We start from the raw sequence: 26,445 nt of genomic DNA on the forward strand, positions 1-26,445 counted from the left end.
GTTGAATTCAGTTAGTTGCAAAAAAACGCAGTGCAGCAATGTATTCCTCTATATTTTCTCCCTCCGTTTGCTTTCGCATTGCAAATTTATGTCTCCCAACCATTATTTTGGGTTCCTCAGAGAATAGTTTTTCCATGCGTTTTACCGCCTCCTGGAATTCATCTAGAAGTATAAATTGTTCTGGTGGACTTTCATATTCCGGCAAGCTATCAAAAATGTCCTGTCCCGCATTTCCTAATAATCCAAACATTAATGCTTTTTTACGTTCAGCATTGTATGCTTTTCCATCTATTGCAGCCAGGTAATTTTCAAAAGCTCTTAACCAACATGTCCATCGCATTGGTGGCTTTCCAGGTTCACTTCAGAAGTGTGCTGGTACACAAATGTTATTGCTTTGTGCCATTTTCTTTATTATTCAAAGTATGAAAATCTCAGTCAAAATCAATATTTTCTTTAAAATTAGATGAAGTTAAGTGATGTAATATATATTTGTGTATATCGTTAGTTATTTCACTAACTAGCGTTTAAGTTTTGTTTCTTATTGACTGTTTCATTCATACGCTGTATTTTTTACAGGAATGCAGGCGTTCGTGATCATTTTTCAGACTTTGCCTGTTTTAAAAAAGGCTGCACGCATTATTAATACGTTATGCGTGCCTGTGACATGTATGGCAGAGGTTCAATTCTGGTTGCCTCACGATGATACGTCTCAGTGCTGCTCGCGCTGCTGCCAATTATCTGTTGAATTTAATGCTCGCAACTGCCAAAACGGTAAGAGTTTAACGATATTATTAATACATTATGCGCTTGGATTGGGCAAAGATTTAAATAATATTGCCATAAAGTAGTTGTGTTTCCTGTAGAAAAGTTGAAGAATCCTTGAGTTTTCTTTAAGTGAGTTTGCTTCAGTAAATCCAACAAAGCTTAGAAATCGGATGATTTCTTTCAAATGAGTTGGCTGTGTGCCTTTGATCCATGTAAAATCGTGGCCAAGTCGTTATGACAGGAAGCCAAAGTGGTACGAGTTGTATTTATTAAGATAAATACAAATTATATCATAAAGGTCCACAGGCTGAAGAAGGTCAGGGTTTGACCAGGGAGTCCAGTCGAAAGACCCAACATTCTATGACATCACATAAATAGCTAACCAAGGTTCTATGATGACATATCATGATGTAAGGTGATCTGATATGAAAAAGGGAAGGGTATGAAAACGAACAGGTAAGAACCACAATAGAAATAGAAGAAATAATAATAACAGCAAAGATAAATGTATTACATCTGTCCTGCCTAGGTCTACGGGTCCCGCCCGCGTTTTTTTTCCACAATTGTTTCAGGAACAAGATTCGCGACTTTCAAATGTATAAGGAGTTACTGTTATCACCTGCCTTCTGAAACCTTCCATAGTCCAACATAAATAATTTCACTTCCATTTCTTTCAAGAATGTTGGCATGTACGTAATATTTATAAGATAACTCGGTGGGTGGGTGCATGTTTACAAAACTACCCGATTCTACAAGGAATTTCCTCAACTGAGGAACATGAAACAGGAACTACTTACGCTCACAGACTTGTTTCACATTCAACATCCCGCCACTTCATCTTAGTGTTTGACTGGCGGGAAGGCGACGTCACATTTAACATAATTTCCTGTAACGATGAACGATGTCGCAATACTACAATCCACCCAAACCTCCCCAGGAATTCCAGACAGGAAGACCCTGACGGAACAGAAGCGGGCAGCAGGGGGGCGGTGGAAAGAGTGCGCGTGCTCGTCATGGGGACGAGCACGCACTGGGCTGCGCCTCCCTTAGCGGTGAGCCCTCCCCCTCCTCTAGACGACTTTGGACCATCCGGGCAGCCGGGAGTTGTCAGGCAACGCGCCTCAGCCAGGGATGTTGTGGTCGGCGTTGTGTGCGTGCGGGCAGTGAGAGCTCCCGGTGGCGGCTGCCGCGCTCTCAGGCCCGCCGGGGCTCAGCACCAGTAAGTAAGGTAAGAAAGACGATTGTGCTGAGCGAACAGAAAGTGCTGGGGCCCTTTGTGGGAAGCAGGGCAGCCGCAGAGTAGCACAGCACCCTACTTGAGCTTCAGTGACGTACGAGCAACATGGGACTCTTGCTCTTATTTGTTGTCCTGCAGAGAGAAAGGCGCGATCCTACCTAAATCGCTTCTCTCCTTTCCTGTCAGAAGCGTTTGTGGTTGATGAGGCGCGGTGCACGGCCAGTATGCCTTTAAGCGCTGTCCCATCAGTCTATGACTTCTTAGCTTCCGGACTACACCTGCTGTGGAAGCTGGTAGTGGCCGATTGGCTTTGAAGCTACCCTTAGGAAGGATTGTCTATGTCTACTTTATTTTTATTACAAAACGAGAGCGAGATGCCGCTGATCCTGAAATCGCACTTGTAAAACAGATCACATCTTACCTCGATGCCTCTGAGAAAGTGTAAAGGCGTTTTACTAGCACAGCATTTCCCTAAGCGCAGGGACAGCATGATGGACACTATATACACTAGGGGGGACTACAATGTGGTACTTGGTGTCTGCCCAGTTCCCAAAGACACGCCGAGTGTAGGGTCTTCCTTGGATGGTGGTAGAACCTGAATGCGTGAGGTCGACGAGTTACTTCATAATGTCCAATAAATGTGCTAGGACTGTACTAGAACTTACATCTAAAAATTACTAATTTGTTTCTTCATGTACCGCAGGCATTGCTAGGACGTTTGACCTCACGGGAATCTCATACTCTTGTACTATCGGTAGCTGTACTGTACTTGTACTAGCTGCAGCGGATCGATCAGCACTTAATGATATAATGAGCATCTTCTGGAAAGTTAATATTGTACTGTAATAGTTTGAATAGCTGTAAGCACTTTTCTAGTTGTAAGAATGCATTGGATGTACAAATGACACAATTAATGTGTTCTTTCATATAAACATTGGCAATGCCATTCGTTCTGGCCTCGGCAATCTTGCGAAATTATTAATTGTATCTGGTTATAGCCAGAATTGTCCACTAAAACATAGAAGGAAATGAAATGAAAATTAAGCTGTTACCCAAACTTGGTAGTCGTATGCCTGCCCTTTTTTAGTTGCTATGTACATTGTAGGATGATAGTATTCTTATTGGCACAACGTAAATGTACTATTGGCTTTGAATTACTGTATTAATAGTATGACAATTTTAAAACACAAGTATGACATAAAGTAATGTTTTAATAAAGCAGCCACAACACTGAAGTGCTCTTGTTTTTAGGTGGATGTGCACATGTGATATATGCTGTAAGTCACAGTAGCATAGATCCAGTGACTAAATATGACTGTACCAATTTTTATGTAATTTCACTGGCAGTAATGCTACTGAGGCGCACCTCATTTAACAGTACAATCAGATTAGGCTATATATTTAGGGAATGAAAAAGTATAGGTCATCGACATATTTACATTTAGGGTTGGTGCCTCTCTGGGGAAAAAAAACACCCTACTACCTAGGTGCACACATGCAGAGGGAATATCAGAAGATAGTCCCTAAGTAATTCAAGCTATAGAATCCAATGTCCCGGCACACAGTTGTAACAATTTAGGTCCTTATTTGTTAAAGAATAAGACTTATTCGCTACGTAGATCCTAAACATTCATCCACAAGTAACAATTTTGGTTCTTATAAGTAAGAATATTTTATTAACAGACATTAGTGAGCACAATCAGAATAATTTATAAATCAGACAAAAGATAATACAAATTTCAGTGATGAAAGATTGGCCAGGAGAGGATGGTAAACATAGTATACGGGACGATTGGTATTTATATGTCCTCCTCTTCCTGATTCACAAGAAACAAAAGCCGACACGTGTTTCGTCACGTCATGTGACTTCCTCAAGGCTGCAAAGATAATAATTTATTATATTTAAAATTCTTATAAATACACGTCATATAAAACTCTGTTTCACAAATGGACACTTCTGTCCTTAGCTGCAGGAAGGTAACGAATAAGGACGGAATAGAAGAGAAAGAGCTCTCAAGAAGAGTCAGAAATTACTACACCCTATATGTGACAAGAACGTTCATGATACCTATTTATTTATTGTGAAAAAAGCGCAAGTAACCGTCACCCAGATTATAGTTGAAAAGAGGGGCTAACCTTCTGAATATTTAGAGGACGAGGTTAGGTGTCTGAATCTATATTCTTCTTGTTGATTCCCAAGATTTAAGAATTCGTTTAACGGATGACTGAACCATAGCTGTTGGTTTATGCACTGTTGATGTGGAAGCAAAATGTGAATGATACGTTAAACAGACCTATGAATGAAGGTGCTACATGTGCATTATTTATTATGAATTTTTTTTGATAATGGTAGGTTGGGGAAACCACCTAGACAGTATCCCAATTGAACATCCCCCTATGTAATGAGTGAGGGTCTGTTCATTACAAAAACATATATATATATATATATATATATATATATTGTAATTTATAGTGAAAAAACAATTGTACATGACCCCCATTCTGACATTGTAATACAGTACCAATTGAACAATACAGTATAGGTCTCTAACCCCCCTCCGCCCCCCTGCAATCCACTGTAATCCACTAAACTGCTGGTCCAGATGCCTGAAACAGACTAGATAAGTGTGTTCCTTCTTGCTTATGCAGCCTTTGAGGGTCCGTTAATTTGAAGTGGAACACGAGTCTTCGATTTATTTTTCTTCAAACAAAGCCAGTTTCTTTTAGTATACACCAACAGTTTACTTATTTAAAACAACATAGGGACTACCTACTCTTTATGGAGCCAGGTGAATCCATGACCTTCAGTATTATTGTCAAAGTGCATAACAACACCCTACTTATGAGTCTAATGCTGAACCCCACCATCCATCGTTTCTATCCTCACCCATCTGAGCATAAATGCATTATGTTGTCCTCATTCCTAAAACATGCAAGATAAGGAATACTTTGGACATACAGACACCTTTAACAACCTGGAAATAATAGCTTATACTTTTGGGACTGAATACTTATTGGCTGTGTAATTTAATAAACTGGCATTGTTTGTAGTAAAAACTGTGAATTATAACTATTTATTTCTCTTCCAGGGGATCCTCATCAATAGTCATAAGCATTAGAATATTCCCGCCCATGTGCGGGACCCCGGAAACACTATATTATATGTGCCCTACATATATATATATATATATATATATATATATATATATATATATATATATATATATATATATATATATATATATATATATGCAATTGCAGCCAAATAACATCAGAGCTGAAATATACTGTGAAGAATTTCCACCATACATGACTAATAAGTATTAGAAACATGAGAAACAACACCAAAATGTGTTTAGAAACTGTTTTAATGCTCATAGAGCAGTAGAAATCTCATAACTCACTGGAAGCATAGGAAGCTCTCAGGCTGCATTGCAAACACACAGTCTAAAAAGACTGAAAAGCTAACCTGTAGCTGAATAGCAATAAACTGACACCGTGCCTTTAAGGCACTCATGACCCCCTGTATCCCATCATGCCCCATGGGTGACAGTTAGGTCAGTTGTTCTTTCCGGCTCCTTCAGAGAAGGACCCTGGTTACACAGCTCCACTGTTTCTGTTTTTTGACAGAAAAATACTTCATTTTTGACAACTTTTGCTCTTACTAAAGATGGTACGCAATTGGTGTCTTGTTCATGTTCTGGAAACGTTTTTATCTTAATTACTGCTCCAGAACCACATTCATATGATTATAATAAATCTTAGAAGTGAACAAAATTTTAACTAAATGTAAAGCTGTTTTTAGGGAATAACCCTACATGTCATTAAAACAAATAAAGTCCATCTGACTGTTGCCAGTTTTGCCACACTGAAGTATTAGTCCCTTGAGCCTCTATTACCGGTACTCTGAATGGGGGGACATTTTTACCAGGTGCAATGAATGCCTCCAATTCTGAGTTTTTCTATTAAAATGTATATGCAGAATCGGTGTGTTCTGCTTAAAATTTCTCTTCAGATTTTTCTTGTCATTTTTTTCCTTTATACATTTTAAAGGGGTGTGGTGTTTTTCTCAAATTACAATTTTGATGCCTGTGGAAATCACGGGTTTCAGCCTAACTACTATCCATTTATAAGCACAGCGGTGGTTGGCTGGTACAATGTGAAAGTGGTGACGTTGGATCAATTAAAGAACTTTGGTCTGGAAACGAGCGAATGAAGCACACAGAAAATATCCCAGTGGGATCAAGGGAAGGTTCTCCCTCAAGAAAAAGTAAAAAAAATAGTTTGAAATGGTGCATTTTCCGTGCATTATTTAAGAAATTGATCAGTCATCCCCTCAGCCAAGGCATTTGTTTTGTGGGGAGTGCATTGGACTGGGCGTAGGCGCTTTAGCTCCTTCTAGAATGTTTGTCAGAAGAGGGGGCACTGGTGGTAGTTGGGCTCCTTAGGGTGCAAATGGAGTGCTGACAGAGCTGATGAAATACAAAAACAACAACACTTGTAAGTTTTGTTGTGGTGGTTCAGGAAACCTGAGGTCACACATGCATTGCATGATGGGTCCATGTCCTGTGAATATGCAGACTGCATCTTGCAGTCCCCCGCCCCCCAGCATATTCTGGTTTTTGGTGTTCTGAGAAGCAGGTAGCAGACCAGACACCTTTATGGCTCGGCCATCCTTGTATTTGCACCTCGAAGTACCCAATTACCATCAGCTCCACCCATCTACTCCTCCCTCCACCTCAAGACAGACCTTTTTAGGCTCAACTAAATTGCCTAAGTCTGGTCAAGTCCACTACCCCAAGATTAGTCATTAGTTGTGTGGGGAGGCTGCCAGAAAATAACCAAAAAGATCTAGGCCTTATTACAGATATGTCGGTCTTGAGACCACCATACTTGCGGTGGCGGTCCGACTGGCACATGATGGTGGCATTGGGGCCACCACAAGACTGACGTCTCTGCCGGGATCTACGATTCCGCAGCAGAGGTGTGAAAAGGGGCTGAATATGCTGGCAGTGCCGATATTCGCCGAGTATATTCGGACCTGCATTTCAACTTCCCATTTCATGACAGGGACCCTGCAATGAAAAGGGTGGCGGAAATATGCAGGTAAGGGGGTCCTAACATGGTCCCCCAGCGAATCTGGCCATGGAGGTGCGTGCGGGGGGGGGCACATGTGCCCCCCTACAATTGCACCTTTGTGCGTGCACTGTGTTGCATGCAGTACAAGATGCATGCCACACTGTGTACGGTTGTGCTGCAGGCTCTCACATCAGTGGTGTGCTGTGTATGCTCTCCTATAGGCCTATTATACCCGCCGCAGTGACACTGCCGCCATTTCGCCCGGCTGCCCTGGATTTTATTTATAATCCGGCAGGTGGGTTCACACAGGCTTGGAGGTCTTCCTTAGACCGCCGCAGTGGTGGTCACAGAAGAAGACCACCAAACTCGAAATAAGGCCCTTAGTGTTCAAGATGAAACAAGTGCTTTCAAAATATATATTTTTGGTAAAACATAGTAAGATTGTACCTGGTGCAAACCTTCTTTCCAAGTTTCCATTAGAACACATCTCAAAACTAGTTGCTAGCATCCTTCAGTATCTCTAAAAAGAATACAACTTTGTCTCCATGAAGTCTCAAATGACTTCTTCAATTACAGCTATACACATCTTGGCCGACAAGTAGCCTTTAGATCTTCTAATTAGCAAACTGCACACATTTACATTCATTTCCAGTAGCAGAGCACCCTTCTGAGAGGGTTTGTTTCTTCTTTCATTTTCTGCCTCTTCCATGGCTTCACAGTACAGAAGACCTCGAACCCTTTCAGCTAGTGGCACCTTAAGGTCATCATTAAGTGATACTTTGGGTAATACAATTTTAATAGATGGACTTGCACATTGACAGCGTTTTCACTCACAGACTGGGACATTATAGCACTATAAATATGCACGTCACTGTGCCAAACAGGATTTATTTCTGTGACTGACTGATTACACAAACTGACATATGCAATGATCACATTAAGTGACTGAGATGCCATAATGTAAGACATCATTTCCAAATATTTTCTTTAAGTTGTATGTTATGTATTGTTAATCTTATGTGTTTGTGTTAAATGCATTTCCCTAGAAGTGAGAGCTAATAAAATGGCTGCAGAATATTGTTATTTTTACCTATTCCTCAGACCACACCACCATATTTACGCAGTGCCTTCCCGCAAGGAGTCCTTCCTCCCCAAATTGAAGTCATGATCACAGTTTCTGTACTTAATTGAATGTACTACAGTCCACGCCATTCGTTGGCAGAGCTTGCCACTCTGCGCTTACCTGAGAAGAGTAGCCAAGGCTATGCAAGGGCACTCTTCTGCTCCGCGCTGATACCTGCAAGGGTCATGTTCGCGCTACAAAAAACCGATAAAAATAAATAAATAGATAAATCTCGTGCCTTCTCCTCCTCATGTTGAAGGGGGGGGGAATGGCTCGTTGCTACAACCTGGTTGAGTGATGCTGCTGCCAATGGTCCGACAGATGCCTCGATAAACTACACGCAGTCCAAACTGACACTCGTGGCTGCTCAGTGTGAACTTCTGTAAACAGAAATACACTCTTTTGCTCACAGAAGCAGGTGCACACTGATTATGTTCTAAGGTCGGCAGCTCTTGCTCGATTTGGAAGTAGGGTTCTCAGAGGACCTCGAGCTGAGCCAATCATCTGACTTGATCTTTCAGTGGGTCACCCACCTCTTTTGTGTCTTTATCTGTAGCTATTTTGATTCTGTTTTTTCCTTTCATGTGACCGACCTCCTTGAAAAAGGCACTTGAAACCATATAAGGGAACTGCTGACTGAATTTTCTTTTTTCCATGCCATGCATTGTGAGAAATCAAAAACGTATTTAGTACAAACCATCCTTACTCTGTTTGCACAAACATTTTGTTAATTGCTAATTTTCATGAATTTTATGGTCTGTATATATTTATATTGTTGTCAACACTCTGAAGAAATCCTATCTAGATGCTGATGCCGTCCTTACCACCTGTTACATGAATATGTTTTCAGTACCAGACATTTGTCCATGAAAATGGTGACAGTGTTCCATATGGCCTTTGATTGCTTCTAGTACGTCTTTAAGGAAGGGCATCTTAATTAATTTAATGTTTGAAGATGATTTTATACTTCAGGTCTCCACTCCCACACTATGCAGCCATCTCTTTGCATCCTTATTTTTAATTGGAGGCTAACAAGGCTTTTGATACTGATTCGTCTTCACGTCAAATCGCATGCTCATCTTGCTCTGCCCACAGCTTGTTACATAGGCAGCCACTTTGCACTCACTACCCACCCTTCCAACTCGTCACAGAGTGGGGTCAGTCATTTTTACTAACAACACCCCACCCTGTGATGACTTGAGAGAGGGTAGGGTAGACTGCAATGATTGATCTCACAGCCTCAGGCACGTGCCTGTTTTTGAAGTGCTTGGCTGCTGCTTGATTGACCCTCATGTAAGCGAGGGTCAGAGAATGAAAGCTAGGCACCGGGAAAGCAGTCGGCTTTCAGCATGGTGTCTATTGCAATTATTTAATATCACAAATATAGATCCAGATGGCATATAGAGCTTTTATGTACAATCTGGATCCACGTATGTGATATTAAATAATCCAGGGTACTTGGAATAGCGCAGCCCGACTCCCAAAGAGTAACTGTTAAACATTCTAATTTGTTATTCTCAATAGAAAGTAGTACTATTTGCACGAATCGGTGAATTTACAAACTTAAGTTGGCTTCACTTGAAAATAAAGTTCGATTTGCCTCCATCTAAGCCTCAAACCCTCGACTGTGACCTTGATGCTGTACAGTTTCGCACCTGGGATCAATGGAAATAAACTCCGTATCAATCCAGAAACTCAGAAAAAATGTAAAAATACAGACGGAGAATACCTTCTCCATGTTGGTGTATTTTTATGTTTTATTTAGTCTTCAGAAACATTCATGTTAGTACTCCTAGAAAGATGTGTGAGGTGCAGATCTCCAAGCTTGCTAATAGAAAACAGGTCCACACGGTCCTGCTAAACCCCCCCCCCCCCCCACACCATTGTGTAACTCCACATCACATAAAATTCCGCACAGGGAGAATAGAGCCTCTGTGCAAATGCACGTTTTTATTCTCCTTAGGTAAACAATTTTTTTCCTGTGGTGAAAGCTCCTTCTCTACACCATCATCAAATGTGGGGTGATCAGTCCCCTTCCAAACCTGGCTGGAATAAATGTCTGACCATTTCCAGGTTGGAGTGAGGTTGAGTCGAAGTACTGAGGGTACCCACAAACGTTTGTCATTGTTCCCAAATGCCTTGGGCACACATACGCCTTGAAACGCCTACTTCCCAACATCTTGAGTAAGAGTTACTACTGCACATGTTTCCACAAAATGGCAGAGAAATTCTGATGCTTGCTAGTAATCTTTTGTGAATTCCTGGCAAGCGTAAATGAGGCAATAAGCTCATGATTACGATTGAAAATAATTGTGTGTGTATAAGCCCCATTGTATCTTTGCGAAGAAGATCCCACGCTCTTAGCTCCTTGAAACATTTTTCTGCTTAGAGGTGGTTCTAACAGGGCTAGAATGGAAAACTGTGAGCTTCTAGTTTATGGATATGGACTTGTTGAGGGAGTAAATAAGATTTACTTTGGGCCTTGAAGGATATATGCTTAGCATATTTTCCGTCCGTTGATGGATTTTCGCAGTCTCTTGTCACATCATCTCACTTCACTGTTACCATCCAAGTCCGGTGTGAAGCAGGATTCCCAAGGGATTTTCAAGAAAATGGTTGTTTAGAAGCAAACCAGCCATAAATTCGGTTATAGTAGTTGGAAAGCAGTTCTCGCAGGGTGTTTGGGACCTAGGGACATTACAGGCAAGTGTGGTTGGCTGTAAATACACCGATTATGGCTCTACATGAGCCATTTTTAACATGGGAAAGCTTACAGCAAGGAATAAAAGATATTATAAGCAAGTAAGCTTTACCAATTTTTAATTGTTGAGGATTATTTCTATACATTCTCACGGGGTCCTTATACACATGCATTGTTATAGCATATATATATACGAAGTAGAATCACATTTAGGTTCTATCTTATTTTTGTTTCATTGGGTTGAGGTCTTTCTCAATTGCACACACATTTCTTTTTTCGAAAGAAGGTAACCAATGATGAGAAGTGGGGTCTGCTGGCGACTACGAGTCAGATTTTCCCCCTTGGTGTTGCAACTGTGAGGTGCCTTTTTTCCTTTCTATCCTTTTTTTAGTTTATGGGTGGACGATTGATGGTAGTTTCTATTTTTATTTTTAATTAGGATACATAACAGCAAAGTAACCTAAAGGTAATCGAAAGAATTGTGGATGATGTTTGAGATAAACCTCCCCATGCTGGAAAAAGAAAATAATTTTGTGTATCCAATTAGGGACAGCCACTCATTGATTTGAAATATGTTGAGTGGGGGGCAGGTTGTCCTGTTATTCCCTCTGTAGCTCATATTGTATTGGTGTAAATACACAGAACCTAAAAAAGGTGCGGCTCAAAGATGCGGCTCATAAGATAGTGATCCGCAAAAAAAACGCTGACTGACTAGTATGTTTAGGCTTTACAATAGGCATGGAAGGTGTTACCACACTCCTTTTCACTTGTCACTGAATTTACCGATTTGCTAAGCACTGTGCTAAAAGAAGAAGGCTATTCTTTTCACAGCACGTATTTCAGAACACACAGAACATAAAATGTCAAAGTACTACGGGGATAAGCAGTGTGGATTAATTTGCCTACAGTAAATAATGGTGTGAATCTGATGAATCCTCCTAAGGCTAGGAAGTTTGTTGAACCCACCTGTCGCTTATTGTGTAACAAACCTTTACTCACCACTGATTATCCCTTTAATCCTGTCACTCACATGCTTCCAATAAGTAGATCACAGAATGTGCAGGTTTTCACGTTTACTCCAAAATCTTTCAGGTTCCACCGTTCTTATTAGTGAGAAGCTAGCAGTCAAATGCCTAAATTAAAGGATGACATGATAATTGAACTGCAGTTAGGGTAGTCTTTTCTACTGCACTCACCGCAATCTTTAAAGTACGCATATTCCCCCTGTTTTTATCAGTGTGAATTTAGAGTGTACTGGGGGACTGCCCTGTACTAACTCCCTTCTTTACAGGTTCCTACTTAATCGTTATCGCCACTGAGAAGTGCAGTGTTACCCCTTATTTAGAGTCTAATGCACAGGAACATGAAACCGGTCATTCACATTTTATCATGTTACTTTTGCTTTCTTCAGTGGAGTAGCTGTCACCTGCATTTTACTGGTGGTTTTTTGTTTTCCTTGATACAATGTTTAAATAATGCAGTAATACCAATCACCTCTAAATAAGTGGGTGTGCTGAAGAATCCATTCACAAACATTAAAAACGTTTTTCTTTACACCTAGATGAGGGCCAAAGTTTAACTACGCTTCATATCCTCATCAAATACTACTTCAACACAGTGACAGCTGCTAGGGACGGTAGCGGGGGTGAGAGGGAGGGTTAGAAAAGGAAAAGAAGACCCACCTTCTGAACGCCGGCCGCAGCCTCTCCTCTGTCCTTTTGTCCACAACGCACGGAAGCATACAGGCTCCCCTCTCCATTCACAATGCTGCTGTCACCAGCATGACAGCAGCGTTGTGATTGGTCTGAGCGCCGTGGTTCAGCGCTCACACAGGGATGTTCTCTAACCAGGCTGTGCAATGCAGCCAGATGAAGAACATGTGAAGTGCGCATGACTGTTTGGCCGGCCCAAGATAGTGCCCACCACACCCTCCCCCCTCCCCCTCCCCTGGCTGTGAAGACAGCCCTGCCCAATAAAAGTGCCTCAGTATGGAAAGATAAAATAACATTGACTTATCATTTTATTTTTCCTTTTAGCAATGCTCATAAATCAGTGGGGGCATGCTCCTCCGCATTAGTGGAGGAGCCGCTGCTGCTTGAATAGTATCTATGTCATATTAACACATTTACTAACTGTACTGCTGTGAAAAGCCTGTGCTGTCCTCCTGTTAAAACGCATATACCATACTTTAGGTCTGATCTGCATACTTCTTACAAACACTATGTGCTTACCACTTTCTCACTTTGTAGAACCAGACTATTCAAGCATGCCTTTGGGTAAAAATAAAGTTTTAATTTTGAATCCTGAAAAAGTGAAATGATGATTTTGAACTCTGTTTAAATTCTTTAATTTCTTTGCCTGATCACCAAAATCTCTGATGCTTCTATGTGCACGCAGTTTCTTACGGACATTTGTTTTTTAAGCTCGCTATGTAGAAGTAAAAACTTCAAAATTCCTTATAATGTCTTAGATGTGGAGAGTTTCCCTATCAGTAATAACACATTTCTGATTTTGATGAGCTTAACTCGCAGCAAAATATGTGACCTATTAAAATACTTAATTCTCTCTGGAATGTTACGTAGAATTCCATAGTAAGAAATGTTTGACAAGTCCACCCATTGTTCGCACGTTTTTTGCGTACTTCACACAAGTACTCATTACATATATCATTTATTTCTATGTAACTGAAACCCCACCAACCCTCTTATGATTAAGCATGTGTAGAAACATTGCACAATTATTTAAGTGGACTTCAGATGTGGATTATTAGCAAGAATAAAACGTACGTCGATCCAACGTATCACAATACACATTTTGTTTGTTAAGGCAGTTAGTCTGCTAGCCAATAAACTGACAATGAAGTCATTCATGGTTGTTTCTTTAAGCCAAAGTGCTCACTGTTACGTTTTGTATTCATCCACAGAGACCATCTTCAGATGAAGACTAAAGTGGCAGCCTTGAAACCCCAGCTTCTGGGTACAGGGCAAACAGTACTTACAATTGCTGCAGGAATGTGGCTGCTTCAAGAAGAATAAGATTCTGAACCTTGTGGTTCTAGGGTGTGACCAATGCATCTCCTCACATTGCCACTTACATGAATACAGAAACTGTACCTTTTATAATGGAGGACTATACGACGAGGACCTATGGCACCGGGGGACTCGACAACAGACCCTTGTTTGGTGAAACGTCAGCAAGGGTGAGAGTTATTCACTTTATTTTTGTTATAACTCTTTTATATTAAGCTTTACTACCTTTGCTTGCATAGTTTTCATTAGCCATTTGATGTTTTATTCATGGATTGTTCTTGCAAGTGATCCAAATTCATCTTAAAGTCTTCACAATCCTCATAATGAGAATAATTTCTTGGAGGTATTTTAAGAGGAGTGGTTTGTTTACTGATGGAGTCAGCAATGTTTTGTAAAACACACTTTGTGAAAATTAATAGCCTGTATTGTATTCTTCATTCTCTGGTTTAGCTTTTACAGCTTGACACTTCGAATCTTACTTTAAAAGTATAGTATAATTAACTGATTGTATAAACGCTGTTCCCATATGGAGTTATCCATTAATTTAAGAGACTATAGTCATTTAGCAGCATCTACTTTGAAAACCACACCAAACCGCTCAAATATTCTTGTTATTGTGCTTGGTCTGTTGATTTTTGTCAGCTAGTGTTTTATACCAGGGGTGAGTCGTTCAGAGCTTTACATTTCCAGTGTGCTGACATCCCAACTTTTTATGTTTTGAAATTTTAATCTTTATTGATTCGCATGCTGTACATCAACACGAACAGTGTATTTTAGTGCCGGACTCAAAACATACCACTTAAACCAACAACTCCCATCAACATCTGATGCTCATCTTGTAGTCCTCCTGTTCCGTCAATGTTCCTAAAAATACATTTTATATGAGCCCCTTCCCTTTCAATAAGACCGGTTGTTTGCTTTGCTGTGTCTTCTTGGAGCCCCAGAACAGCAAAAAGGGCTATGTAATCAAGAGGGAGGAGGGCAAAGGACCAAAATGTAATGAGGGAGAGAAGACTTAACCAAAGAGTAGGGGGTGGGTAACAGTGGGGACTGCAAGTGTTAATTGGTCCCTAGGCCTTCTGCTGAGCTCTAATTTTACCGAATGACGTCAGCTTGTTGAAAACAGTCACCATATATGCTAAGAGGAATTCAAGTGTGCAGTGAGACCAGATTGGTGCTCCAGGGGTTGGGATAGAGGAGGCGTAGGAAAGGGGTGCTGGAGGGGCCCACAGTTCAGTCTGGTTCTAATGGGGTTTTTACACTCCAAAGAACTTCCACTGTTTGCCATACAGTGGGTGCAGTATCCAATGCGTAACTTGGAGTAATTGGCTGAGTTACTTCAGTTCTATCGTGCTGCCATTTTGTGTTCCCTCTGGCCACATACTGGGGTGCATTTCTATTCCTCTTCTTAAATTCCCATTTTTGTTGTTTTTGCCTGTCTTGGTTCATCGTGCACCTACTCTTCTCTGTTGAATCTCTTCATAGAACCTGGTCTTTTCATTGCAAGACTTCTTCCACCAGTGGTTGCCACACCAAGCAAACATCCACCATTTTTGAGGTCACCAGCTTCAACATGTTAATCTCTTTTGCTCATAAATTAGATTATTGAGTTTTCACCTCCGATCACCCAGCTCAGTTCTCCTTACTTGCCCCTTCCACCTCAATGCCAGTCCCTTGAGTCTCAAGTTACATCTCAATCAAGCCTGGACCGTTGTCAGTATGCTTCACCTCCTCTCTTTCATGCTGTCACTCACTTGATAGGAAGTCTGTCCAGCAGCGTGCCTGTGTTTCATCGGAGTGGGGCTTGTAAATTCAGCTGAGATTGATAATCCTTCGACCAGGATCTCTAAGTTACAGGGTAAACATATTAATGAAGTCTATATTAATTAAGTATCTTTAAACAGTGAACTGTTTGGTAGCACCTACAAACTAGGTGCCCCAGTCATCTAGTCTAGAGCCAGTTATGGTTCCAGCTAGTGTGGTGGTCTGCTCTTCTGCAGTGTAGGGTTGTAGTAGAGAGTGGGCGAATATGATTACAACAGGTCTTAGTCAAGCAGTTGACTTAAACGTCCACTGAGATCGCTTTCAAACACACTCCAAGGGTTTTGATTTTCCGAAAAGATTGTTCTTAATATCCACTGAACTCCATTGGTTGTGTGACCTGCCTAGTTTACTGATAATACTCAGTTTTGTTAGTTTTGACTCCTAACCAGTTTTCTCATATCTATTTCTGAATTCTGTTGCACTTAAGAATGCGGCAGCTGTGCATAACTAGCATATATGTGGACCCTGACCCATTTGTAAACCTAACATTCTATAAATGCTTCTTTCGAACATTGAGCAATGTAGGTGATGGTGAACCCTTGGGATTTTCCAAAACTGATGCTGACACCCCATTCAGGACTACTTGAGTGATCTGATTCTTGTGAAAGGACTCAACACACCTGAGAAAGGCAAGGGGAACTTTGGATATTTTGCAGGCTTTGGTCTAAATGTTGCAAGCTATGGTGTTATAAATGGACAAGATCTGAATCTGTGCAAGTAGTGCAGAGCAATTTTCAATAGTCTCACTACATAGACCTAGTTTCAATTATTTGGCGTTCTTAAAGCCAAAATGCCACTCTTCCAAGAGGTTGTTAATCCTCCAGGTGCTTTGGAGAACAGGGGTTCCTGCTGTAGGTCTATTGCTAGCAAGATCCAATAGACACAATAGATGTTTTTTTATTAAATAGTGGAGCAATACACACTTGTTTCAGACTCTAAAGGACCTTTACATGCATCAGGCTATTCATATTGATTTATGCCGATAGATGAGTGATGCCATAGCTGACCACCTTTACTGGTGTGGATGGGGAGGAGTTACCTGCGTGTTGAGAGACAATCACATTTTTCTGATATTTCTTTTTTCTATTTTACCCTAAGTTATCAGTGCCAATAAGAAAACTGGGGGATGGGGTCGAAGGTTCAAAGAGTGACATTTTAGATTGAGACCTTTCAACAGACTCGTGGCCCAAGGACAAGCACTCACTCAGTTCTATAACAGTACTCTCTCTATTATGTTTTACTTTGAGCGTAAGGAGCTCTTTGATCACTTGAGATAATATATATTCCCGTGGCAGGTACGAGTGCTTGATCATTGATATAAATGTGGTTATTTGTCTGTGACTGTTGAAGAGCTCGTTGATACAGATCCCTGTCTCTAGGAGCCAAATCTATAGTCAAGTTTGTTGTCGGATTCAATTTTCTGACTATAAACTTTCAATATGGAATTTACTATCTCCTGATGTCTAGTTCTCTGCCATTTAGTTACTAGTGGCCCATAGTTTGCATTTAATTTTGTTTGAGATAATTTGATACCACTTCTGCAAGCGTCTACATTTTTGTGAAACATATACTACTTTTAAAGGGTCGAAATAATAATAGACCTCCCCTAAGTTAAATAATACCAGCCAATTTTTCACTTGTATCAGGGAACATGATGATAGTAGGTCTGTATGGCTCAATTGCTGGAGGAGTCCGTTTGCTTGTATCTTTCTACTACACTTTCCTAGATCCACCCTCCCCACTGCATGGATAAATACGATGTTATATGAACATACACAAACAAGAGTATAATTAGTCTGGTTAAAATGCTGGATGAGAAGATTCAGTGGATGGCTGTTATCACAAATTTAAAATCCAGTCTGAAATGTTGTCTTTCTTGTGAGCAGGAGCTTCCATCCATTGTCTGCACCAGAAAATCTTCACGTAATGTAGAAAGTACGACTCTCCTTGATCATTTTCCTGATCAGGCCTGATATTAAAATGCTGCAGAACAGTGATTTATTGTGCTTTCATCCTTGTCGAGTGTAAATTTGCAGTAAAATTTTCGAACGCTCAGTTAATAGAGGTGTAGTGTTTGAAGTGCTCCCCTACTCCAGTCCGGTCATTCCTTAGGAGACCACCTACCTTTCTGAAATTACTATTCATTAATCTCCCCCCACCCCCGCACTACGCACTACCCAACTCACCTTTGAGGGGTGAGGGAGGCTGGGCTCAGTGAGAGCTTGCTACTTTTCTAACTCGTGAATGAAATATTTCCTAGCTATCGTAACGGAAAGTTTCAATTCTATTAAGAACTCGTAGGCGAGGATTATGATTATGCCTTCTTTCCTCACTTTTTTGCATAGCAGCAAAGATATAAAACCAAAGACTACATTTCCCATGAAACAAAGGGAACATGTAGTCCAACAAGTATAAGAAAAAACACTTGGCAACAATCAGAAGTGTCCTCAATGTCCAATCAGGGCCCAGATAGCCCAACATAGTCCTTCAACCGTGTCCTCTCCTCCCTTTCTGAGCGTGTAGGCAGCCCCTTTCCGCTCTTCAGGCGTCTTGTTTGTTCGAATCCGAGCCTGAGGGTAAGGAGAAACAAATTACCGGAGGAATCCCATAGAAATAGTAATCAAAACTAGCACAGTGCATTCAATCAATCAATCAATCAAGAAATTTATATAGCGTGCTAATCACCCTGAGGGTCTCAAGGCGCTTGGGGGAGGGGAGTCTGCTACTGCTCGAACAGCCAGGTCTTGAGTTGCTTCCTGAAGGAGAGGTGGTCTTGGGTCTGACGGAGGTGGATGGGGAGGGAGTTCCATGTCTTGGCTGCCAGGTAGGAGAAGGATCTTCCTCCCATGGTGGCTCTTCGGATGCGTGGAACGGCGGTGAGGGCGTGGTTGGTCGAACGAAGCTGGCGGGTGGGAGTGTAGAAGGTCAGGCGGTTGTTGAGGTACTTGGGGCCCAGGTCGTGGAGGGCCTTGTAAAATGTAAATGTAAATGTACAGGAATTTATATAGCGCAAATCACCAACCGGTCTCTAAGCGCTTGCTTAGGGAACCCGTCCTGGTATTCCCCTGTGAGATAACCCCAGCAGGGTATCCGCAAGGTGAAAGCCAGGCATCCCGCCGCGAGGGGCCGTTGTGGAGATTAAGCAAGCTATTGCCCAGAGTCGCAGAGTGTGAACCCGTGAATCGAGTAGGCACCGGAGCCAGAATTGTCGAGTCCATGGACATTTTAGGACTCAAGACCCCGCCGAGCCGGGAACTGAACCCTGGTCCCGGGCTGACCTCTGCTTCCAGGTCTGCCTCCTCTAACCAGTGAGCCACACGTCTCTCAGGTGTCCGCAGATGTTTCTGTGACGGATATCCAGGATGAGTCGTGCGGAGGCGTTCTGGATGCATTGGAGTCTCTTCTGTAGTTTGGCTGTGGTTCCGGTGTAGAGGGTGTTACCGTAGTCCAGTCGGCTGGAGACGAGTGCCTGTGTAACCGTCTTCCTGGTTTCGGTGGGGATCCATCAGAAGATCTTCCGGAGCATGCGTAGGATGTTGAAGCACAAGGACGAGAAGGCGTTGACTTGTCTGGTCATCGAGAGGGAGGAGTCCAGGATGAACCCCAGGTTGCGTGCGTGGTCCGTTGGTTTGGGTGCGCTGCCCAGGGCAGGGGGCCACCAGGAGTCGTCCCAGGCGGAAGAAGATGGTCCCAGCATGAGGACTTCCATCTTGTCTGAGTTGAGTTTCAAGCGGCTGTTCTTCATCCACTCGGCTACTTCTTTCATCCCTTCGTGTAGGTTGGTTCTGGCGGTGGCTGGGTCGTTGGTGAGGGAGAGGATCAGCTGAGTGTCGTCGGCGTAGGAGATGATGTTGAGGTTGAGTTGGCGTGCGATGTTGAAGAGGGTGGGGCTGAGTGATGATCCTTGTGGTACGCCGCAGATGACTTCGGTGGCCTCGGATCTGAACGGCGGGAGGCGGACTTTCTGGGTTCTTCCGGCGAGGAACAAGATGATCCACTCCAGAGCCTTCTCTTGGATTCCGATGTTGCTGAGGAGTTGTACTAGGGTGCGGAGGCAGACAGTGTCGAACGCTGTGGAGAGGTCCAGGAGGATGAGGGCCGCTGTTTCCCCGTTGTCGAGCAGGCTCGGATGTCGTCAGTGGCTGCGATGAGGGAGGTCTCGGTGCTGTAGTTGGCTCTGAAGCCGGACTGCGAGGGGTCGAGGGATCCGTTCGTCTCGAGGAAGGCGGCAAGCTGTCGGTTGACGGTCTTCTCGATGACTTTGGCAGGAAAAGGTAGGAGCGAGATGGGGCAGTAGTTCTTGAGGTCGGTGGGGTCTGCTGATGGTTTCTTCAGGAGGGCGCTGAGTTCGGCATGCTTCCAGCTCTCCGGGAAGGTGGCGGTGTTGAAGGAGCAGTTGATGATGTCTCGGAGTTGGGGTACGATGACGGAGGTGGCCTTGTTGAAGACTTGGTGGGGGCATGGGTCGGTTGGTGATCCGGCGTGGATGGTGTTCATTGTGTGGATGGTGTCTTCGGTGCTGACCGGGGTCCAGTCGCGGAGGGTGGTGGTGGGGGGCGTTGGTTCGACGGTAGAGTGCGTGGCTGGTGTGCCGAAGCTGTTGTGTATGTTGGCGATCTTGCTGTGGAAGAACGAGGCGAGTGAGTCGCAGAGTTCTTGCGAGGGGGTGATGTCGTTGGTTCCGGCGCTGGGGTTTGAGAGCTCTTTGACGATGCTGAAGAGTTCTTTGCTGTTGTGTGCTTTTTTTTCTAGTCGTTCCTTGACTGGTGTTTGCGGGTGGCGTGCTTGAGGGCAGTCATGTTGTCTGTAGTCGGGTCTTTGCGCCAGGCTTTCTCGAGGGTTCGGCAGTTCTTCTTGGAGTTCATGAGGTGGTCATTGAACCAGGAAGCCTTCTTGCTGCCTGCTGGGATGGTTTTTCAGGGGTGCGAGGTCGTCAGCGCAGTTGGTGATCCACTGTGTGAGGTTGTTGGCTGCCTGGTTGGGGTCCTTTGAGCTGGCGGGAAGATTCAGGTTCAGGGATGAGGAGAGCTGGTCAGAGGTGATCTTGTTCCAGTTCCTGCGGGGGACCTGTTGTGGGTGGTGGTGGATCGTGGTCCTTCTGAAGCTGAAGTGGACGCAGCTGTGGTCTGTCCAGTGGAGTCCGGTGGTGTGGCTGAAGGAGACGTCCTTGCTGGAGGAGAAGACGGGGTCAAGCGTGTGTCCAGCGTAGTGAGTGGGGGTGTTCACCAGTTGTTTAAGTCCGAGGTTGGCGAGGTTGTCCAGCAGGGTGGTGGTGTTGCTGTCCTTGTTGTTCTCCAGGTGGAAGTTGAGGTCCCCTAGAAGGATGTAGTCAGCGGAGGAGAGGGCGTGCGGGTTGATGAAGCCTGCAATGTCTTTGCTGAATTGTGTGCGGGGTCCTGGGGGTCTGTAGATGAGGGTGCCTCTGAGTGTGGTCTTGGGGTCTGTGTGTATCTGGAAGTGGAGATGTTCGGCGGCTGTGAGGGTGTCGTCGGAGGGTCGTGATGCGGATGGTGTTCTTTTGGACGATGGCGATGCCTCCTCCTGTCTGGTTGACGTGGTCCCTCCGGGTGATCTTGTATCCGTCCGGGATGGCGATGGCGATGTTAGGCGCTGAGGAGGCGTTCATCCATGTTTCCGTGAGGAAGGCGACGTCTGGAGATGTGGTGTCGAGCAGGTTCCAGAGTTCCACGGCGTGTCTGTGGACGGAGCGGGTGTTGAGCAGGATGCACTTGAGGTGGTTGCTGCTGGTGCTTGGCTTGGCGGGTGCTGTGCAGGTCCGGAAGCAGGAGAACTTTCAAGATCGGCAGCAGAAGGGTCCGTGGGTTCGTCGTGGGGTGGCTCGGTAGCATCCGGGGATTCGACCGGTGTTGAGTGCGAGTGTGGCGGCGTCGTTAGTCCGGCGGGTGGGCTGGTATCTGCGGGGACCTGGTGTTCTGGCGCTGGGCGCGGGCCAGGCGCGGACAGGCGCAGACGGGCTTGCCTTTGGCGCACTATCGGCTCGCCCGCTGCTCGTGAACGCTGCGCGTACGCGTGCTCCCTGCCATAAATGGAGAGTGGGGAGGGGAGGGGCGAGGGAAGAGCAGCTGGGAGGCGGGAGCGGGGTGGCGGGAGGGGGGGCAGCGGTGTGATGCTGCTGGAGGGAGCGTGGGTGGGGCCGGGTACAAGCGGAGACACTGGGCACAAAGCGACACAACAAGTACAATCCAAGGGGAATTCGCAGAGAGGACAATATCACACAACACAAGGACGGCGGAAATTCACAAAGAGAACAGTATCACAAATCACAGGGACGGCGGAACGAGTACAATACCAAGATCACAAGGACGGCAGTACGAGGCACACAAGGGCGGCGGTACAGGTACTGAGGGCAGGCAGGGTCCACAGTCAGGGGCAGAGCTCCGAGGCAGCAGGAGGAGGCCGGGGACACTCGGGGCGGGCCACGTGGCGGGAGGAGGGAGCGACCGGGTCTGACCAGGTCAGATCAGGTCACAGCTCCTCGACTGTGAGCCGTGCCTTATCTACTCTAGCCGGAGGGAGGAGCAGCTGGGAGGCGGGAGCGGGGTGGCGGGAGGGGGGGCAGCGGTGCGGTGCTGCTGGAGGGAGCGTGGGTGGGGCCGGATACAAACGGAGACACTGGGCACAAAGCGACACAACAAGTACAATCCAAGGGGAATTCACAGAGAGTACAATATCACACAACACAAGGACGGCGGAAATTCACAAAGAGAACAGTATCACAAATCACAGGGACGGCGGAACGAGTACAATACCAAGATCACAAGGACGGCGGTACGAGGCACACAAGGGCGGCGGTACAGGTACTGTGGGCAGGCAGGGTCCACAGTCAGGGGCAGAGCTCCGAGGCAGCAGGAGGAGGCCGGGTACACTCGGGGCGGGCCACGCGGCGGGAGGATGGAGCGACCGGGTCTGACCTCATAAGTAACCGCATTACTTACTGACATACGGGAAGGGATCTCCTCCAGGAAGCCAGGGCGGGGTAATCCTCGCCTCTGAGTCCTTAATAGGATTGAAACTTTCCGTTACGATATCTAGGACATTTTTCTTTCTATGTCAGGACTGGAGGCGAGGATTGTGCTTGTTCAAAGCTCGCCCACAAACAAATGAGCCATATTCAAAATCGGTTTGAAATAAAGCTGCTTGAATGTGGAGTCTGAAGACCAGTCTGCTGCGTTGAGAATATCCTCAAGATGCGCCCCTAGACTAAAGGCCTTCGAAGCCATGGCACCCCTCGCAGAGTGAGCTCCAAATTGGCTCAGACTGATGCCTGCCTCTTGCATCACCCAACTAAACCCACCTGGCAATAGTGGGTGAAGAAACTGCCTTAAAGGGCCTTCGCAACAAGATGAGGAGCTGTCTCTCACCTGGAGGGCGGAATTCCTCCGTTACCTCCTCATAAGCCTGCAGGCAATTAACCACACACAGCTTGGGAGAGTCAGGGAACTGCGGGTAGGAGATTGATCTAGTATGGCATTTAGTGCACCTGAGCAAGGTAACCGTTAATCCTTCTGGAGTAAAAATTATGTTAGAGATATCCAAAGTACGCACATCCGACACCCGCCTACAAGAAATGAGGCATAAGAGCATGGCCAATTTCGCTGATAACTCTTTCCTGGAGAGGTATCTATTGTGCTGCCAGGATAAAAACAAGTTAAGGACCAGATTCACGCCCCAAAGGGCGGAATAACGCAGCTCTGAGGTAAGAGAAAGGCGAATGCCTTGCAACAACTGACAAAGCAAAGGGTGCTCGCCCACCGGAGCCCCAGTCACCGGAACATGGCCGGAAGAGACAGCCGACCGAAAGGTGTTAATCGACCGATAGGCCAGACCATCAGAAGTAAGTTGGACCAAGAAGTTCACTACATGTACCACTTCCGCGACCACGGGATCGAGACCCCGTCGCATACACCAACGTGTCCATCTGTGCCATGCGGATCTGTACCTTTTGACAGTACTGTCCGCCCATACTCTGGAGATAAGAGACTTAGCCTCTTGTGAAAGGCCAGGGGTTTCCCATTGACCCCGGAAATCCGCCACGCCATGAGTCTCAGAGAGTTCGTGGACACTAGAGGATGAGGAGACCCGCTCGGACTCCTGAGGAGGGACGGAAACAGGGGGAGTAGGATTGGAAAATCCCAAGAAAGTTTCAGAAGAACTGGAAACCAGACTTGCGACTTCCACAGCTGGTTGATCACCACCAACTCTGCTGCTTGTCTGCGAACCTGCGCCGTCACTCTCGTGATCACGGCAAAGGGCGGGAACGCGTAACCCTGCTCAACACTCCAATCCTGGAGAAACGCATCCGTCGCAGCTGCGAGAAGATCCGGTCTCCAGCTGAAAAAACGCTGTATCCGGTGATCCAGTCTGGAAGCAAAAAGGTCCACCGAAAAAGGACCCCTAAGGTCGCTTAACCTTCTGAACAAGTACTGGTCCAGCTGCCAAAGACTGGAATCCCGGAAGTGGCGAGACTGAAAGTCCGCTTCCAGATTTTCCCGGCCTGGGAGATACTCCGCCGTGACGACACTTGATTGTTGAGGCAATACTGCCAAAAACTTGCCGCCAGATCTGAGAGGGCTTTTGATCTAGTGCCCCCTAAATGGTTCACGTAACGGACCGCCGAAATGTTGTCCATCTTCAGTACCACACAAGACTGTACAGAGTCTTTCGTCCAGCACCGCACTGCGAACGATCCAGCCAGAAGTTCCAAACAGTTTATGTGTAACTTCTGTTCGTCGAGAGACCATAACCCTCCTGTCGAGTGGTCTTCGCATCGGGCCCCCCAACCCACCCTCCTGGCGTCTGATTCTATAATCATGTCCTGGGCGGACCCGAAGGTTGCTCTCCCGTTCCACGCCTCCATGTGATCCAACCACCCTTAGATTTCGTACTTTGCTTCTGCGGACAAGCCGAATTTGTGAGAATACGGATATCCTTTCCGCAGGAAGTATCTTTTGAGGCGCTGTAGCGCTCTGTAATGAAGTGGGCCCAGGAAGACTGCTTGAATAGAGGACGACAGCAGTCCCACAACACAAGCCAATTGACTACGGGAAATCAGCGGTCTGGACAACACTCACCACAGCTCGTGGCAAATTTTGGTCACTTTCCTGCTCGGTAGACTGAGCGTGGATACCGTGGAGTCTATTACGAACCCCAAGAATGTAATCTTCTGGGATAGTTGCAACAGAGACTTCTTCTCGTTGATCACGAACCCTAGGTCCTGAAGGAGCAACACCGCCATCTGCAGGTGTTGCAATAGGCGGCGCGAACAGGCCGCCATGAGGAGAAGATCGTCTAGGTGCACGATCATTCTGACACCCCTGGACCGTAGGAATTCCACCGCCGGCTTGAACACCTTGGTGAAACACCAAGGACCGATGAGAGGCCGAAGGGAAGGAACGTGAATTCGTAAGTGTGGAGACCCCACCGGAACTGAAGGAAACGCCTGTGGAACCACCAAGTAGGCATATTTGAAGTCCAAACGGACCATCCAGTCTAGGGGACTGAGAACGTCCCTGAGAAAAGGGCTCCTTTCCATCTTGAAATGCCGATAAACAAGCCTATTGTTGAAGTCGCTCAGGTTGATCTCCGGTCTCTTCCCACCATCGGTCTTGTTGACCAGGAAAATGTTGCTTAGAAAGCCCCTGGCATGTTGTGTCATACGGGAAATAGCGCCTTTCCGAAGAAGGGAGGAAACCTCCTTGTCTACCAAGAGGGTATCTTGAACAGAAAACTGAATAGGACGCAGAGGGGACGACTGCACTGGGGTTCCCTTGAACTCTATATGAAAACCCCTTACGGTCTGCAGAACCCAAGCATCGTGAGTGATGGACAACCACACCTGAAAACATCGTGCCAACCGCCCTCCTATTTCTTCTGGGGAAGACAGGGGAATTCTCACCTGGGCTAGAGGTTGAAGCTCCTCCACGGTATCCTCTCCCTTTACCCCTTCTTCCTCGAGTGAGGTCAAAGTTGCCGAACCTGGACTGGTCCTGGTAGTTTCCAGAGCCTCTCTGGTTGGTCTGGTGCTGCTGGTGACCGGCCGAGTGGCCCCTTCCTTGGCCGGCCCCGCGAAAACACGGGGGAACAACTTCTTGATCGTGGATTGAGCACGGTCTAGGGAGGTGAAGGTGTTGACAAATTTGCCCAACTCCTTAACGAAGGGCTTGCCAAAAATACCTCCTTAACGAAGGGCTTGCCAAAAATACCTCCTTGGGCGATGGCGCCCGCCTCCGAGTCTGCCAAGTCCCCCAACTTCGGGTCAATCTTAATAAGAAGGGACCGGCGGTGTTCTGGGGAAAGGGCACAGTTAGCATTGCCCATAAAAATCACAACACGTTGTGCCCAGCCTGATAGGGTTTTGGGAGATATCATAGACCCAGACTCATTAGCCTCTTCAGCCATGTCCAGGATTTTTGTGATTGGTCCCAGGGCATCTAGTAACCTATCCTGGCAGGCCCTCCAGGATCTATCTATACCCTTCTTAGGGTCCCTGATGAATTTTTGCAGGAAAGTGCCCATCTTAGGTCAATTTCTGGTGTCTGGGCTACTTTCCCCTCAAGGGAGGGGCGAGGGCACTCCGCCCTCAGACAGTTGCGAGCCTCCTTTTACAAGGGGCGCCGAATATAGGCAGCCACGTAAGCTGCCACCTTATCGGCCGGGGCCCATTCAG

General features: G+C 45.4%; 1 protein-coding gene across 2 annotated transcripts in view; it reads left to right on the top strand.

The window, feature by feature from the left end:
- Positions 1 to 1,808: 1,808 nt before the first annotated feature.
- TMEM243 (transmembrane protein 243) overlaps positions 1,809 to 26,445 on the top strand; it is a 237,280-nt gene continuing 212,643 nt past the window's right edge. Inside the window, exons 1-2 of one of the 2 annotated variants that reach the window (XM_086919729.1) lie at positions 1,809 to 1,993; positions 13,829 to 14,104. In XM_086919729.1, the coding sequence (XP_086775855.1) occupies positions 14,000 to 14,104 (105 nt within the window). In that variant the 5' untranslated portion in view covers positions 1,809 to 1,993; positions 13,829 to 13,999. The remainder of the gene's footprint in view (positions 1,994 to 13,828; positions 14,105 to 26,445) is intronic. The other variant, XM_086919734.1, reaches the window with a different exon arrangement.

This window comes from Lissotriton vulgaris, chromosome 1_1, assembly GCF_964263255.1.
Source record: "Lissotriton vulgaris chromosome 1_1, aLisVul1.2, whole genome shotgun sequence".
NCBI lineage: Eukaryota > Metazoa > Chordata > Amphibia > Caudata > Salamandridae > Lissotriton > Lissotriton vulgaris.